At 44.5% G+C, this 18,507-nt stretch overlaps 1 protein-coding gene across 4 annotated transcripts in view; it reads right to left on the reverse strand.

Annotated features, from left to right (window-relative positions):
• Positions 1–7,169: 7,169 nt before the first annotated feature.
• Positions 7,170–18,507, reverse strand: part of Sbf2 (SET binding factor 2) — a 412,775-nt gene continuing 401,437 nt past the window's right edge. For all 4 annotated transcript variants that reach the window (XM_029556331.1, XM_029556330.1, XM_008853457.2 and 1 more), the window contains 7 exons: positions 17,658–17,785; positions 16,537–16,770; positions 15,453–15,557; positions 13,560–13,750; positions 12,884–12,971; positions 9,500–9,631; positions 7,170–8,786 (listed from right to left, as the gene is read on the reverse strand). In XM_029556331.1, coding sequence (XP_029412191.1) covers positions 8,688–8,786; positions 9,500–9,631; positions 12,884–12,971; positions 13,560–13,750; positions 15,453–15,557; positions 16,537–16,770; positions 17,658–17,785 — 977 coding nt within the window. In that variant the 3' untranslated portion in view covers positions 7,170–8,687. The remainder of the gene's footprint in view (positions 8,787–9,499; positions 9,632–12,883; positions 12,972–13,559; positions 13,751–15,452; positions 15,558–16,536; positions 16,771–17,657; positions 17,786–18,507) is intronic.

Raw genomic sequence — 18,507 nt, forward strand, 5'->3', positions numbered from 1 at the left:
TAAACCCAGAGCAGCTGAAGAGCACTAGAGCTGCAGATCATAGCAAGGGCGGGTCTGTGCGGGCAGATATGGAGCTGTGTGACTGTGGCCCCAGGACACTGGCTCTGCAGCCTCCCTGGCCTCTGAGCAGTGGACATGGCCACCTTCCTGCTGAGAGCTGCTCCCTAAGCTGAGGACTATGAGGACTCAGCCCTAAGGCAATAGGTGTCCCCTCCAGAGTTGCTCCCACTACCTCAGGCTGCAAGGACCACAATTAAGAGTTGAATTTGAATAATCTGGGCCTGATAAAAGAATAAACTGTGGGAGAATAGTGAGACTTGTCAGGTTCACACTGGCTAGAGCCACCTGGATCTGGGTTGAGGGTGCTATTAAAGGGGCTGAAGGGCAGGACCTCACAGATCAGAGTGTGGAGACACCAGGTTTGATACCTGAGCCAGGGACAGGGCAGCTGTGCTGGGGTAGCCCTTAGAAGTCTGGACCTATGTGGCCATCACTCAGAAGTAGAACATACCTGATTCCCCCTAGTAAAGGGCTAGAGGAGAAATCAACATAAGCTGAGGAAGGTTGAGGGTTATAGCCCACGGGTAGTGTGCTTGCTTAGCATGTGTGAGGGTCTATCCCCAACAGTGTGTGTGTGTGTGTGTGTGCGCACGTGTTGAGAAAAGTGAGCATGCTGGAATAAATCTGTTAGGTAAGGCAATGACTGGCAGAGGGTCAGGTGTGGTAGGTTGGCATGCAAAAAGCTGTGGACATGGTCACTGGAGTGTCTCTGTGAACAAATAAGGTAGGAATGGAAGAATGGGGGGTGCAGAAGTGACAGAGTCCTGACCCATGCTTCATTCCCAGACTCGAGCTGACTTTGAGAGATGGAGCCACTGACCGAGGAGGTGGTGGGTTTGCAGGAGGCAGCCCCTGTACAGCTGCAGTCTGCATCAGTGGGTCCTTCAGTGTGATCCCTAAGGGAGCTGTGTTAACGTTGTCACTGTGACAAAATACCTGAGACAATTAGAGGAAAGACTTATTTTGGCTCAGTTTCAGGTTTTTGCTCATGGCCCATTGCTTTGGATGTGCAGTGAGCAGATACTACAGTGTGGAAGTGTAGGTAGAGGTCATTCACCCTGCAGAAGCCAGGAAGCAGAGTTGGAGGGAGGGACCAGGTCTCAGAATATCTTTGAGAATGTATTTCTCCAGTGACCTGCTTCCTCTACCAAGGCCCCACCTCCTCATAGCTCCTTAGGGTCTGAACTCATCAATGGATTAACTTCCTGACAAGGATAGTGTCCTCATGATCCAGTCACTTCTATAGGCCCAAGCTCTTGTAGAGCACATGAGTCTTTAGGGGATACTTCATATCAGTCTGTTCCAGGGGCTGTGATGGTTCATCTTCTGCCAACTTGACGGGATTTAGAATCATCATGGAAAGATACCTCTGGGTGTGTCTGCTTCCAGAAAGGTTTGAGGAGAAAGACCCACCCTGATGTGGATGGTCCCATCGCATGGCTGGAGTCCCAGAAATGAATCAAGAGGAAGCAGGCTGAGTACCAGCATTCATCTCTCTGCTTCTGAACTATGGAAGCAAAGTGACCAGCTGCCTCACACTGCTTCCATTGTGCCTTCCCCACCATGATGGGCTGCATCCTCAACTGTAAGCCAGGATAAACCCTTCTCTTCTTAAAAGCTGCTTTTGTCACAGCACTGTGAAAAGTAACACAGGGACTTAGATGGTCATTTACTAGTGTGATTGCTCACAGAGGAGGCAACACCAATATTAAAGAATACAGACACAGAGCTTGAGATGACATTAACACCTACAGCTCAGAGCATCTGTATCAGAGTTGGAGTAATTCACTTCAGGTTCCTGGTCCATAGGGCAAGAGGTCTTACAGTATAAGATCATGTGGAACCTCAGAAATCACCTTCCTCTGAGTCCTTCAATCTGTTGCTTTGCCTTTGATAGCACATAGAAAGAAAAATGATGTCTCCCTGGGTGGAGACATGGTTCAGTGGAGAGATGGTTCAGTGGTTAAAGAGCACTGGCTGCTCTTGTGGAGGACCAAGGTTTTGTTTCCAGAACTCACATGACAGCTAACAACTGTCTGTAATCCAGTTCCAGGGGAACCGATGCCTTCTTCTGGCCTCCATGGGCATTGCACACACATGGTGTACTTTATACATGCAGGCATTGTGGTGCATGCCTTTAATACCAGCACTTGGGAGGCAGAGGCAGGCAGATCTCTGAGTTCAAGGCCAGCCTGGTTGGTCTACATGAGTTCCATGTCAGCTGGGGCTACAGGGAGACCCTGTCTCAAAAAGACAAAAAAAAAAGTTTCCTCCCAATAGTGTGCCGGAGATTCGTGCAACCATTGGCAATTTAAAGGATTTGGGGGTGCTGGTTCCTGTTTCTCTGGCTGTATTACCAGTCTGACCCTGTAGATGAGGGAACAGAGGCAGACTGGAGACCACTTGGGGGCTTACCCAGTGGTCACCCTACTTGGTAGTTGTGGGATTGTTGGCAGCACAGATTAAGGCCTTAGGCTTGTGGGGTACAGTCATTTGGCAAATGTGTTCTTCCTTTCCAATTAGAAGATAGGCTTGGAAACATTTGAGATAGTCATTGATGGTCTTGTTGTGGGCTGTGTCATGTCAACTCTTCTGCCCCATGTTACGGTCCCAAGATCAGCACTACCTGGATACCCCACATCTGATTCATTGTAACATCACACTGACTCAGTGGAGTAAGCTAGAAGTGCCTCGTATAAGCCTGTTTCATAGGCACATGGAGTCCATGAAAATTCAAAGACATTCAAACCACTTTAGTGAAGGTTTTAAGGGACTCAGCAGTCACCAATAGATGGGGATATCCTCACAAGTCCAAGAACTGCCACAACAAAGAAAGCACTGCCAGGCAGCCTCCTTCAGGGTTGGAGGCAATGAGTTAATTCTGGGTACATGGGAGGCTGCCAGTCATAATGGGTCCTATGCCAGGAGAAAGCTCCATAGAAACTTCAGGTAGTGGGTGTAAGCAGTCCTGCCATTTGGGTCATAGGATATGGCAAACTAAGTGAGCTTATGGCAAATTTTGGAGCAAACAATGCCATACAGGCCTTGGGGCTCCTACAGCCAGGTCGCACCAGCTGCAGAGGCCTATGCACTGTTTGGGAAACAGCCTCTGGCAGCAAGAGAACATTGACCGTGGAATGCCAGTATGATGCTGCCAAGCAAGAGCTGGCTCCTTTCAGATACTCCAAGTCATAGAGAGAGACGGGTCTGTGGATGTCCATCCTAGGAGAAATATCACATTGAGGATTAAGCCTGAGCAGGGCTGGAAGGGCACTAGCAAGCCAAGTGAGAAGGTGGCCAGTTTGTCTCCTTGCCTGTATATATGGCCATATAGAGTCCTGTGTGACCCGTTCAAAGAAGGCAGAAAAGCCTAAGATTGGTGTATGGATGAACTGACCAAGTAATGACAGCCAGTGGCTTCCTGACTGTGGTATAAGAGGCAGGTGAAATGACTCAGTGTGTAAAGATGCCTGCCACTAAGCCTGATGACGAATTCCACAACCTACATGGTGGGTGAGACCTGACTCCTGAGGTGGTTCTCTGACCTGCTCACATACACTGTGTCATATGCATGCCCCTATCCCCTAAATAAAAATAAGTGTAAAACAAATTTGAATAAGGAAAGGGAAAATCCCATGTGGGAAGAACTGGGAGCAGTTTGTTTTGGGTAGATGGCTCAGTGGTTAAGAACACTGACAGCTCTTGCAGAGGACCTGGGTTCGAGTCCCAGCACCCACATCCATCCATAACCCCAGCTCCAGGGGATCCAACGCCCTCTTCTGCCTACTGCAGGCACTGCATGACACGGGTACATGTATACATACATGCAGACAATACACTCATACATATAAAATAAAAATTAAAACAGTGGTCCAAGGAGTGAGACTATGTACTTCTTCCAGGTCAGCTCCATTGTGCAATACAGTAGTTCCTCCTCTAGTTTATTGGTCTTTGAATACGAGCAATCTGGAATGCCCTGGTAGCAAGTGTCAAAAGAACCTTTAATGTAATGTCTCTTGGCCTATGCTGGGTGGAACCCATACCTTTGGACTGAGCATTCAACACACTCAGCAGGACTCTGGAACTTGGTCATGAGGTGGTTGGCCAACTCAGGACTCTGTGGTCAGGGAATGCAACCTATGTTCAGAATAGGCCAGTATCCCTTGAAGATGAACCAAAGGTCACATCTTGGTTCCTCCAATCTTCCTCCATTTCTTCTCTTTGGCATCTGCTTCTCAAGAGGATGGAGACCAGCATATCTGCTATTAGAAGGGTGGTCCTTGAACAAAGAGCTGAAGTGTCACTTGGTAGATGATTAGAAATATAGAAGGTCAAACTCCACCCCAGGCCTATGCAATGGGGCTCTTCATTTTTATTTGCTTTTGTGCTGGAGGTGGGAAGGGGTCCTGGTGCATATTAAGGATATGTTTTGAAACCAAGCTATACCACTGGCTCCCAGAATCTTCATTTGAACTATATATATTTTTGGACAGGGTCTCCCTGTAGCCCCAGCTGTCGTGGAACTCACTATGTAGACCAGGCTGGCCTTGAACTCACAGAGATCCTCCTGCCTCTGGGATTAAAGGCGTGCGCCACCATGCCCTGCTCAATATATATATATATTATTAGGTCCTTTACACTTCAGTTTGGAAGGAGAGTCCTTGCCAAGGTAAATTTTACACTTGGAATCAAAGTGACAGATCATGTGGATATTTGCTTTTTTTTTAAGTGCTGGAGACAGAACCTCAGGCCTCACGCACCCTGTCACTGAACCACACCCCTGCCTTGTGCATCCTTCACATTCTAGGTCAAAGCCCAACAGAATTAAGGGAGTGGTTCAAGGTCACATGGTGAATTAAAAGTGAGCAACCCAAGTGTCTTTACCTCTAGCTCTGCCGTGCAGGCTACTTTCTCTACACTGTCTAGTGTAGGAGCAGTGGAAACGGCACTTTGTGGAAATATGTGGATCTGTACATATGGCTGTAGAAACATAAGTATTTTGTTTTTGTCCTGGGCTCTTGTGGCACATAGTTGCTAAAACTCTTGTAATTTCCAGAGTGACAAGAGGGTCTTTTCAACCACATCTGAGTTCATGCTAACAGGCAACTCAGCGTAGCTTCCAGGTGAGCATGGACCCTAGAAAGGCCAAATACGCAAAGAGGGTGGGAACTCCCAGTACGGCCTCTGATCTCAAGGTTAGGGAGATTAGGAGCGCTCAGGGTGGACGGAAGGTGTTGAACTACTGCCTCTAAATCTATGTAACTGTTCCATTTAACTGCGTCCATGATATAGTCTTGATAATAAACTGGCAAATGTGTCTCCTTCAGTGCTATGACTTATTCTAGAAAATTCTTGAAGTTAAGGAGAGGGTTTAGAAGCTTCCAAATTTATAGTTGGTTGGTCAGAAGCCCTGAGTCTGCTATTGTGTCTGGTGTGTGAAGTATGGTGGTCTCGGGGTTCAGTGGACTGAACCCTGCACTTGTGCCATCTGTGCTAATTCTAGGGAGTTGGTGTCAGAAGTGAACTTTATTGCTGGATAGCCACTTGGTGTAGAACTAGGTGGAAAAATGACATATATCCAGTTTATCAGAAGTGATGCACGAAAAGAAACAGTGCTAGTCCAAGTCAAAATGTGCTGTGTGTGTAAAATACACAGTGGGTTTTGAGGACTTAGTATTAACAAAATCTGAAATATTTTTTGTGTTATTTATTGAAATAGTTTTTGTATGTGTGCTTGTGTGCGTATCTTTTTGAGACAGGGTCTCCCTATAGCCCCAACTGGCCTGGAACCTGTCATGCAGATCAGACTAATCTCACAGAGCTCCACCTGCCTCTGTCTCCCAAGTGCTGGGACTAAAAGGGCGCGCCACCACACCTGGCCCTGAAAGCGTAGTTTGGAAATACTGGATTACATAGAGTACCCTGTTGGAAAATCAGCAGATGTGGCAGCACAACCTGCAGTTCCACTGAGGGCACTGCCTGGTTATCAGCCTGGGCTTGTTGAGAGTTTTTCCCTCTATGATGGGGTTAACTCGATAATTTTAAAATAAAGACACAATAGTGCTGGGCATGGTGGCACACACCTTTAATCCCAGCACTCGGAAGGTAGAGGCAGATGGATCTCTGTGAGTTCAAGGCCAGCCTGGTCTACATAGTGAGTTCCAGGACAGCTGGGGCTACAGGGACACGCTGTCTCAAAAAGGCCAAAAAAAAAAGGCACAATAAAAATAACTAAAAATGTCAATTTCCACTGAGGAAACCAACCATTATCACTAGCTCTGGAGTAGGATTTGGGAGGATAGAGGACGGGGCCACAAGGGGACCTATGCTAGCAAGCTGCCTTAGGTCTGCATCTTTCCAGAGACCAGATGTAGAAAGCTCACAGGAGCTACAAGTAGGGTGGGCCGACAGGTCCTGGTCTGGCTGCCTCCCTTAGTTCCAATCAGAAGGCCATCTAGATACTGAGTGTGAGCACAACACCGACCCTCTGAACAATGACATCATGGCAGGTCCTAGGCTGGCTACTAAGGAAGCCTGAGGCTCCTTGCCTGGGGTGTAGGTACATGTGGAGAGAGGAAACCTGGCAGCTCAAGGAGGGACTGGCACTGCCTTGCCTGTGACGCTTGGGAGCCCTCTGACCTGGCTGAGGGCTGAGCTGAGGACCCATATTCATACTGACTACTTGAGGTAAATGCCAAGGACTTAGAGGGTTTAGAACTGAAGTCACTTCTTATTCCTCAAAGCAGGAAAGTCTGTGACCCAACAAGACTTGAATTGCCTATGCCTGAATTTGTTGTAAAATCACCACATATCATCATAGATGGTAAGACTGTGACCCACAAGAAGTGGGAACTTAACAACCTAGCACAGCTCACTAGGGCAGCAGAGAAGATGGCTTCAGTCTTCTTCCTAAGCACTGCAGAAGTGTGTCCAGAACCCAGAGCTTGTGGCAGCAGCCCAGCATCTCTGTCACTTCCTGAACAGAGATCTGCAGAACTGAGAACCAAATGGGTTTGGTTTAGAGACTGAACATCAGTTACTCTAAGTTCAGGAGAGGGGAGAGTTAACATTACTTCACAGGAGGTGAGGGATGCTTTTTCTTAAGAAAAATTTAATCCAAGGCTGTTAGTGAGCGTCGGGCACATAATGCCTTCATGAAAGTTAAAGAATCCAGTTACAAAAGAAGCACTGTGTAGTCTTCAAACAGCGCCAGGTACAACGGGCTCTGTATTTTACAAAGTACAAAAAATTATTTCATATACAAAGAAAAATACAAATAATGTGCAAAAACCATTTTCACAGGTGGCAAATTTATAAAATGAATATGATAAAAAAATCCTTCATTCTTCCCCAATTTCTTATGTATTAACACAGTTCTATTTTCTAGTGTGTAGGTAATTTAAAATTTGAAAATCTGATTTATTTTTAATCTACAAAGTTTTTTTATTATTTAAAAAGGGGGCACTCTTTTATTACTGAAATCTTATGAATGAATTTAGTTAATTTTATATTAAATTATAAGCAAACTATCTGAAAAACCAGGATATAGAAATCATATATACATATTTTTGAGACATTAGTTTTGTATTTAACATATATTAACATTTCAAAACAAATGCAACAGTCTAACCACCTGGGCCCAGGTTGGCAGCAATAGCTGGGGTAGAAAGCTGTTCTTGTTCACTGTATGCAAACAACATCCTTGGGTTTTAGGCTAAGCAAACAAGGTTACTGTACCTGGGAGAATCTAGAATAGTTTGTTCTTCTCCTGTGCAGAAGTGTTTTCAGGTTATCTGGCTGTGCCACAGTGCAACCCAGGTGTGTGGTGGCAAGCAGCTGTCTTGGTCTTTCCAATTTCTTCACTTGATTAGGAGTTCAGTGCAAGTGCTTTGTGGTTAGTGCATTCGACTTTTCGCATGTTACATTGGATAAGAAGCTGTCAGGGAGCAGAACACAGGAACACAGGCTCTCTGTCCTCAGAGGGTCTCTGGTCTGGAGACTGGCATTTGAAAGCAATGCTTTCTTGCACTGGCCCAGGCATTGTTGCATCATTGTTGCTTTTTTTCACAAGAATCCTGTTCATGCCCCTTTTGCCTGCCACTGATCTATGATGTCTTGCTGATTGTGAATCTCACTGGCAAGACAAGGACCATAGAAGCACCTTTTGGCAGGACCAGAGAACCAAGCATCTTAATGGTCAGGCAGTAACAGTAGGCGTGTCTGATGGGAAACCTATGTAGGATTTGGAAGGTTTGAATTTTTGCTTGTTCAAAGCTAAGGAAATTATGGCCTTGGAGAACCAAAAGGACCTTCATAAGGAAGGACTCAGGTGGTCATTTTGCCTAGGGGATGATGACAGGAGGTTCAGTAGCCTTCTTCTGATCCCTAACCACTAAGACCCTGTTAGAACAATTCAGTGCAAGATACAGGGAGGGTCTGGGTGAACCCAGACCTGTGTGAAACACTCATTCAGGTTAGGTACATACAGCAACTGCTGCACGAGCAGCAGGGTAAGCCTAGGCAGAACCCCAGGCCCTAGGATGACACATTTTCTCAAGGATTCATGCCATTTTTCTGTATGGCAGCACAAGTTTCTCTACCTCTTCTGTTTGGGTTGACCATGATCATCAGGCATCAGAGATACAGTTCTGGATCCTGTCCATCCATTGCTGGGCACTCTGTCCATCCTGGGCACAGAAGTTATACACACGCTTGCTGGTCTTGAGCTACAAAACCAAATGACAGAGAAGTAGAGATGAAGGGCAGGGCTGTTTGATGGCTTTGGATAAGTGGCAAACTAATTCTCATGACTTTCCTTTCCACACTGCCCCAGAACCTCTATCTCCTCTCCCTCCACTACCATACTGTCACTGCCCTTAGTCACTTTGGAATGGGAAAAGTCCAGGAGCATGACCAAAAGGAGGGAAAGGATCAAGACTGGCTGGCACCTCTGGGCCAAAGCAGGAAAGGTGAGGAAGCTCTCAGGGGACCTGGAATGTGACCTCTGTACTTGACTCTAGTCACCAAAAAAAGGGCCCATAAAATGCCCCAAGGCCCACCTCAAGAGAGCAGATGATGTTAGAGGGGACAATTGTGTCTGTCAGGGTCAGTCTTCTGTGTGAGTATGTGTGTGGGGGAGGCGGGTTATCAGGAAGAACATTGGATGAAATCAAGGAAATAACATTTGTTCTTAAAGACAGGCAGAGAGAATTGACAGCATTCTTCAAGGAACTGAGCTGCCTCCCTAAGTGTCTAGTGCGATGCCTAGACAATTCAGAGGTCAGGCTTGGGGATCAGAGTGCCAGTTTCAAGTTCTGTAGGGCTTCCCACAGCCAGAATCTGTACCCATCTTTAGTTACCACCAACTCCTCTGAAGGTCCTGTAATTTTTGGAGGTAGATGCAAAGATGCATAGGCAGAGCCAGGAAAGATGAACTTACATCAAAGAAAGCCTTGTCACTTGTATGCTTTGGGGCTCCCATGCTGGGGCCAGCAGGGATAACCATTTCTACTTCAGCCAGATCGATGTGGCCTTTACAACTTGTGTCCTCACCTGAGTCATAGTATCGAAGCTAGGACCAAAAAGAGATAGATTAGATATATGAGACACAAAGAGGGAAAATGACATGGTTTTCCAAGCTATACTTGATTATTTTCTTTTGTCTCTTGACTGTACATGCTGAACTATACCTGGAAGAGTATTTAAAACATTAAGAGGCCTCTTGGAGGGTAAGGTGGCTGGAAGAAAGTGGGGAAAAAAGGCAAGATTTTTTGAAATGTAGGGAAATGACTCATTAACTAAAGTACTTGTTCTGCAAGCGCTAGGACCTGAGTTCTGGTCCCCAGCACTCACTGTAAAAAGCCAGGTGTAGTAGTGCATGCCTGTAATTCCAGAGGGGTATGTGTATGTATAGACAGGCATGTCCTGAGGGTTCACAAGCCAGCAAATCTAGACGAAATGGCAAGCTCCAGGTTCAGTGAGAGACTCTGTCTCAAAAATATAAGATGGAGAAAAATAGAGGAAGACATCCGACATTCACCTCTAGCATCTACATGCAACATATCCTTCCCCCAAATTAGCTGTTAAAAACATGTAATGTAATAAAAAGAGGTTAATGCTCAGCATCCATACAGAATTTCTGGAAATTGATAAGATGAACAACCTAGTTGAAAAATGGTTAAAGGATTTCAACAGGCAAGTCATAGAAGAGATAGCAATGATCTAAAACATTCTGATTTATTTTCTTTCAGACAGGTCTCACTATGTAGCCCTGGCTGGCCTGGAACTCACTATGTAGACCAAGAGATCTTCTTGCCTCTGTCTCTTAAGTGTTGGGGATTAAAGGTGTGCACTCATGCCTGGCAACACTTGAAGTCTCTTCAGCTTTGTCCATCAAAGGAAGGTAAATGAAATTAATGAGATTTCACTTTTCACTTAAGACTGAGAAGTACTGAAAGTGGTTGGCTATATCCAAGAAGGTATCAACGACTCTCAGACGCTGTTACTAAGAACACGATTTGTTAGAAATCTTTTTAAGAGGACAATTTAGCAACATCAGCTAAAATGAAAGCTACACTGTAGAATAGGAAGTGAAGCAGCTTCCTCCAGCAGTGCACTTGACGTCCCAGCACTACAGGAGAGGTGCTTATCTTTCCGTGAACACTGGTGACAGCTGATCAAGGGGCTGGAACACTATACAGCTTTTCCAAGAGAACTGGTAGGAAAATTATCTTAAAAACCAAGTTGCCAAAGAACAGGTATATAGATATAAAATGATCTTTGAAGAGCATTATAAACAGCTAAACATTGGACTGTATGGGGAACCTTTAGGTATTTATGAGATGTTTACATTGAAAAAGATACAGTATTTTAAAAGCGAAAGAACTTGCTGGTGAAAGGCCATATTGGCTCAGTCTGGATTCCAGTGTACATGGGAGGAATGTGCCTGGATTTCCATCTCTGTGGTTCTGGCCTCAGACTTTTCTCTCTCCTCAGGCATAGTATGAGCATAACTAAATGTTAAAAGAAATCCAGAAGATTTGTAAGAATGCATGTATAATTTGATGCAATTTTAAGTTATAGCAAAATCCCATGTTATATTTGGTGGCTTCATGGGACTTTTCTACACAGTCAAGGTTCTATGACTTCAGACACATTGCTATTTTAAAGTCTAGCTCTAAAAAGGACTTCCATTTATCTGCATATTTAAAAATACACTCTCAATATTCTTCCATAAGAGTCTGTAAGGTTTTTAAAAATATTTTATTATTTTTATTTTATGTGTATGAGTGTATTGCCTGCATGTATGTGAGTGCACCTGTATAGTGCAATTCTGCGGAGGTCAGAAGAAGGCTTCAGATTCCCCTGGAACTGGAGTTAAGGACGGTTTGTAGCTGCCATGTGGGTGCTGGGAATCAAACCAGGGTCCTCTACAAGAGCAGTCAGTACTCTTAACTGCTGAGCCATCTCTCCAGCCCCAGGAGTCTGTAAGTTTTAAAAAAGCCCTTCAAGCAGAGGAAAAGGTGACCCCAGATACAGTCTTCATCTGGAAGGGTTCCTCTAGATGCGGTCCCGCCAGAGCACTGTAAGGGCAATAATGGAGGTCTTTCCTGATGGCCCCTGCATTCTGACCACAAGCAAATCAACCTGAGATAGAGGCTTCACAACTCTTGCTCACCAAGGGTGCTCTGAGGTTTGGATATTAGTCTCTTGAGATCACGGAGCAAAGAGTTATGAGGTGACTGCTGATCTGTAGCTACTAGGGTAATAGCAAAGCATGCCAGAGGGTTACTAACAAGGTTCAATCTAGCCTGTGAGTCCCAGGCCTGGGTGGGCACATGCCCTCTCAACGTTCCCATCTGTGAAGGACAGCAGTCTCTCCTTTAGTAACTGCAACAGAGGTGGGGTAGAAGAAATGTTATTTTTTTGGTTTTGTTTTTGAGACAGGAACTTGGAACTCAATCTCAGAGATCCACGTGCCTCTGCCTCTTGAGTGCTGGGATTAAAGGCATGGACCACCACACCTGGTTGCAATAAATGTATAATTCAGTCATAAATGGATATTCTCTGTTGCAAGCCTGAAGGGCAGTGGTACTCTGGGGGATGGAGGAGGGATACAAGTTCACATGTGCACATGGTGAGTGCAGCAGGTTCAAGTCTCAGGTGCCTCCAGACCTAGATGTTAAGAGGAGACAGTAGAAGACACTTAAGCATTTAAAAAAATTAAAAAAAAAATTTTTATTTATTATTTTTATTTTACGTGTATGAGTGTAATGCCTGCATGTATGTGAGTGCACCTGTGTTGTGCAGTGCCACGGAGGTCAGAAGAGGGCTTCAGATTCCCCTGGAACTGGAGTTAAGGATGGTTCATAGCCACCATGTGGGTGCTGGGAATTGAACCTGGGTCCTCTGCAAGAGCAGTCAGTGCTCTTAACTGCTGAGCCATCTCTCCAGCCCTGACACTTAAGCATTTTTAAAAAGGGCTCTAATGCTCTGAGCTTGCTGGACTCAACTGTTCTGACTTAGCTGTATGTACTAGGTAGAACTTTAGAACTTCTCTTCAAAGATTACTGCCAGGACTCAAAACTCTCTTCAAAGACTACTGCTGTTCTGACTTAGCTGCATGTACTAGGCTACTTTAGAACTTCTCTTCAAAGAGTACTGCCAGGGCTCAGGGACATTTTGGGTATTGGAAGAACCTCCACCTGTACAGGCAAAGCCCTGGCAGAGCAATTTGTATGTAGAACATATTTGTCTGCTGAGAGCCACGTAATAGCCAGGGACTGAGATAAGCCTAGACAGGTGGCACTTCTTTAGGCCTTACCTGATGTTTTGTTACATCTAAAACGAACCAACGGGGTTTCCAACCTTTCAGCAACGCTCCTCTTTTGTAGAGTGTTCCCTCAAAGGATCTAGAAGAAATGATGAAAAAAGTTTGACTTTTCACTAAAAAGAAATGCTATAAAGGGTCTATCTCTTGTTAAGTTTCTATCTCCCCTAGATAAGGGCTAGTCAGAGTTCTCTATGGAGTTCTGCCCCTAGACCTTTGGAAAGAGACTGCCTCTTTCTTCTGAGATTTTCAGTAGCCATGTTTTCTACCATTCTAGGAATGAAGTAACCCAGAGGGAAAAAGAGCATAAAACAGGCAGAAGCCTGAAGATGCTGAGAGAAAAACTAGCATGCCCTTGGCAGCTCTAGTTGATATAAATTTCTTTTCATTTCAGTCAGTATGAGTGGGATTTCTGATGTACCACTGAAAAAGTGTTGACTAACACACATTCCCTCAAAAGTTCTGTCAGATATAATGACCTTCAGAAATTGCCAGTGGATAATTACAACATCTCAGTATTAGTTTTAGCTGTAATACTGAACTTTTTCCTCTTCTCAAAGAACCACCTAAACAAAGCATTAAAGGAAAAACTGCAAAGACTTAAAGCAAATACATTTCAGGTTCACACAGGGCCATGCTCAAGTCAGCACTGCAGGGTTCAGCACATCACCTGTTCTCATCGCTCCTGGATGTATACTGGCTGTAGAGTGTGGCTGCCCTGTGCTCTACCCCATTGGATGGGGTGACGGTGGCATTCTGATCTTCACCAGTGCTGTCTGGAGGGTGTAGCACAGACCTCTTCTGATAGGAAGGCACGTTGGTAGACACAATTCCTGGGGACCCCAGTGGGTATCTTTGGGACTGAAAAAGACGAACAGAAGTTAGGACAGTTTCATAAAGACTGACCCGATAATTTCATTTATCTCAGGGTTTTAAAAACTGGGCTAGTCATCCTTGTGTGTACAAAGCCATTTATCCTGGGGTTGTTTATAATGAAAACTAGAAACAACCTAAATATCCCTTATTGGGTGACTGGTAAGAAACTGTTATTTCTGTATGATGGTGTTCTAGACTCTAAAATGAAGCAAATGAACACCATTTATGTCTACATTAAGTGAGACGAAAGCAGGTTTAAAAATAGTCTGTAGGAGGCCAGGCATGGTGGTGGGCACCTTTAATTCCAAGACTTAAGAGGCACGCAGATCTCCCCAAATTCCAGGCCAGAAAGGGGTACATAGTGAGACCCAGTATCCCCCCGCTCCCACACAGTCTATACAAGCTGGTCATGATGGCACATGCCTTTAATTTCAGTACTTGGAGGCAGAGGCAGGAGGATCTCTGAGAGTCTGAGGCCAGTCTGGTCAACACAGTGGGTTCCAGGCCAGCCTAGGATGAGACTGTCTCAAAACAAAAACAGTATGTGCAGTAAATTTTTTAAATTTCTAGTTTATAAATTATAGGTAATTTTCATCTTGTATTTTATAACATTTGTGTATTTTTATTTATTTATTTTTTGTTTGGTTTTGAGACAGGGTCTCCCTGTAGTCCTAGCTGGTCTGGAACTCACTATGTAGACTAGGCTGGCCTTGAATTCACAGTGATTCACCTGCCTCTGCTGGGCAGAAAGGTACACCACCACACCTGGCTTGTGTATTGTTGTTTTTTAAAATGAATACATTTACTTTAATAAAAGTAAATAATAAAAAAATAGAAAGTTTTTCTGAAGGAAAAAGTGTAAAAATACTGTCTACCTTGGCATGAGTGACAAGAGCTTCTCAACCGCCATGAGAGGCAAGAGACTGCACCTGGGGGGTCTCCCTTATCAAGAGTTTTCTTCTCCGCCCACTCTTCTCACTCTCCTTCCTGAAAAGCTCCTCAGAACATTTCATGTGTTTTCCCTTCCTGCTGATGTATCTGGGAGCAAGTTGATTAGGGTTTTAGTGGTAGCCCTACCAGTCACTAGCTCTAAGATTTTGCTGCCATTCTCACACAGGAGGTGCAAACTCATTCCCTCACTGTGGACTGAAAAGGGCACAGACCCTGCGCATAATGTGTGCTTGATAAATGTTTCTTAAATCATATATAGGAAACAGGGTATGAGAAATAGAAAACAGAGTATCTGGTTTAAAAATATTTCTGCTGTTTCTTATGTCGTAAACAGAAAAGGAAGTATGAGAAACAGAAAGCGTGTTTTACTGTCTTAAATATTTTTGTTCTTTGCTTCTTTCTGTGGAGCAAATGAGGACTTGGCATTCCCCTCCCCCCTCATGGTACAAGATGAGTTGAAACCGCAGAGACACTGAGATAGAAAAGAACCCAGTAATTTCCTCTGGCTTCAGAATCCTGAAACATACGTATTATGTCACTGTGGTGAGTGAGACACTCAGGAAGTACTTGGTCATTTGGAACTTTCTGCCCTGGACCCCTAGGGCATGACCCCTCTTTCTACCCAGCTCTCTGGCCACAAACCCAGCTAGGGTTATGGGCTGTGGAATTAGGCTCCATCTGATACAGCACCCTCAAAAGCTCAGAGATAGGTCCTCAGGGGGCTTTGCCAACTCACATGGTTTGTTCTTGGCTCTTCCTTGAGGTCCATGGTTACCTTTTCCCATAGCTGATGCCATTTCTCAGGGGTTTGGTTCAATTTATGCTCCAATTTTTCAATTTCCTGCAAAGAAATGAAAAGGACTGTTCTGAGAGATCAGTATTTCATCGAAGGTCAGGATGTGCCCAGAGGCACATATTTCCTCTGTACTGGGCCCAACTGAGCAGGATGGCCAGAGAACAGTTGGATTTGATGTTTTATTAGAATTCATTATCTGCAGGCTTTTTTTTGGTTAGAGACTGGCTTAAATAGTTGGAAAAAAAAAAGCATGCAGTGTGTATCCCAAATACCTTCACCCTTGGGTATCCTGTGGGAAATCTGATGACTGAAGCAAAAGGCCAACCCCTGGGCCCATGTCCCAACCCTAATGATTGAAGTAGTTGAGAAGTCTGTCCTTGACAGAGGAGCCCCTCACTCTGGTGACTCAAACCAAATATGCAAAGAATGAACTAAGAGATGCCCATGGACACGGATTTCCCTCTGACAGGAATCTGGGACACAGCCATCACTGCAGCAAATTCTTCCTGGCTTGAAAAGCAAAGGGGACTCTTCAGGAACTGCCTGACCCACATCAGAGCATAAAGCCATTCCTCAGGGTGGCTACTGCCAGGATGGCTTTGCTTCACTCCAGAATATTCCTTGTAGAAGGTGGTTGGCAACTAACTTATCAAGCCATCATGTACTCATACTTCTGACCAGAGGAAGTAAAGCACCCATGAAAGTCATGGCTAAGGCCTGACTCAGGCTGGTTAGGCAGCTGGAAGGAGAAAATGTCTGGTTTTGCTCAGTTGCTTCCTTGTACTACTAAAAATCACATGTTTATTGGCACTTTCACCAATAGTTAAGCCTGGTGCCCAAGTGATGCAGAGGAACAAGTCTGGTTCCTTCAGATTCAAGGAGTGCTAAGTATGTAACAGCCTGAGTAAGGAGAGCCATTATAGAAGTATGGAAGTTAGTCTTGGCTGAGGCTGGTTCTTGAGGGCTCTTGTCTTCCCAGGGCCCACAGTGCCTGGAGATGTGTGTCTACAGATGGCTGACTTACGCTGAAAAGGCTGGTGAGAGCATCAGGCTGAGTACAGCTGACATCGTCATAGCAGGGCCACACTGTTCTCCTCTGGCTCTGGGGCCTGGCTCCTCCACCCACATCAGGCTCCTCAGAGGGGAAATGTTTGGGGGTCAGCATCATCCAGTCATATGAAGGTCCTGTAGACAGAGTCTCCTCTATGTAATAATCCCACTTCTTGAGGTTGGAGACATTTACATTGGGCTTCAGTGCCTGTTTAAAGAAAACTCTAAAATGTAATTTCATCTTGCTGCCACAGTATTTGGTGCTTACTGCCAGGCTGGTTCTTTACATTTGCACAGTCCAGGGCAAGTATATGACTTCATCTAAATATTTAAAACTTATATACCAAGATAAAGTATTAAAAAAACATGTTTAGATTTCTTCTTTAATGAATATAATCTAATGAGTTGGAAGTTCAGGTTCAAATAAAGGATTCTTGGGTTCAGAATTTTATACTAGGAGGTAGTGGCACTGGGGGAGCTGGTTCCAGCTCTCAGTCCTTGGCTTAACCTTTTCTTTCTCCCACCCTGGCCTTACAAAAACATCTGTATATACCCCAGGCCATGAAGCCTAACTCTGTTAACTCCCTGCCAAATAGCTACTTGGTTCCTTTAGACCTTGGGATTCATGTTCTGGCATGGGAGGCAGATTTGGGCAATTAGCTTGTCTCCCTATAGCCCCAGCTGGCCTGAAACTGGCTATGCAGACCAGGCTGGCTTGGAACTCACAGAGATCCACCTGCCTCTGCCTCCCAAGTGCTGGGATTAAAGGTGTGCGCCACCATGCCCGCTGACTTCAAGTTTCTTTAAGTCACTGTTCTAGGTAAAGCTGCCTTGCTTTGACTTTATTCACATTATCCCTTCTAAGTTTTAGGGACTAGTTTCTAATTTTTGTTGCAAGTATTTAATGAACCGTTTTCATTTCCATCACAACCCAAACCTATTCTGTCTCAAACTTTTAAATAGTTTTGGTATGAAACCTTGTCAAATATTTACAACAAAACAAAACATACCTTAAGTAGTTAAATATACTAAAATGAAGGAAAACTTTAACACAAAATATTTAGAAAATGAGACACAAATGATTTCTTACTCTACCTCTGTTTCCACTGGTGAATATAAATAATTGAAGAAGACCGGACTCCTCTTGTGCATTCTATCAATACACTCCCAGATACAAATTCCTTTCTTGGCATGCTTGTCTCCTTTATCATCAAATAAAGTTCCTGTAAATTAAAAAAAAAAATCCAGAAAAATGGAAGTAAGTAAACCAACATCATGTCAAAGTATGAAGCACATAGAGGATGAAAATGAAATATTTCTTATGGCTCAGAAAGCAGCAATACATGTGCAGGCACCTTAAATGATGCTGCAAACTAGACAGAAAAAAACTTCCCCAGCTCTGTGGACACAGAGGGAGTGGAAGGCACACACAGGACAGGCTCTTACTCTGCTCTGCTTCTGAACCCACAGCACAGAGGCTGTACTAGAAGACAGGCTACATGTTTTGAGACAAAATGGACTTGATTGATGAAACTTGGTTAAAAAATACCATTTGAGGCTTCTTTTAAAAACTCATTATGAAGCAATTTAAAGCACTGTCTTGGTTAACAGTTGATCTACACTACAAATGGTGATCAGAAACTCTGGATGCCAGGCTGGGCATGGTGGTGCACGCCTTTAGTTCCAGCACTCGGGAGGCAGAGGCAGGCAGATCTCTGTGATTTCAAGGGGCCAGCCTGGTCTACATAGTGAGTTCAGGTCAGCTGGGACTACAGGGACACCCTGTCTCAAAAAGACAGAAAAAAAAAAAAAAACTCTGGCTGTCAGAAGAGTATATTCGGTCTCCTCAGGTGACTTAAAACAAATGAGGAATTTGGATGGATGATTCTGACATCACCTTTCTGTTTTTGGTCTTTTTGAGACAGGGTCTCCCTGTAGCCCCAGC

The sequence above is a fragment of the Nannospalax galili genome, unplaced genomic scaffold (genome assembly GCF_000622305.1).
Source record: "Nannospalax galili isolate Female #2095 unplaced genomic scaffold, S.galili_v1.0 scaffold44, whole genome shotgun sequence".
NCBI classification, from domain to species: domain Eukaryota; kingdom Metazoa; phylum Chordata; class Mammalia; order Rodentia; family Spalacidae; genus Nannospalax; species Nannospalax galili.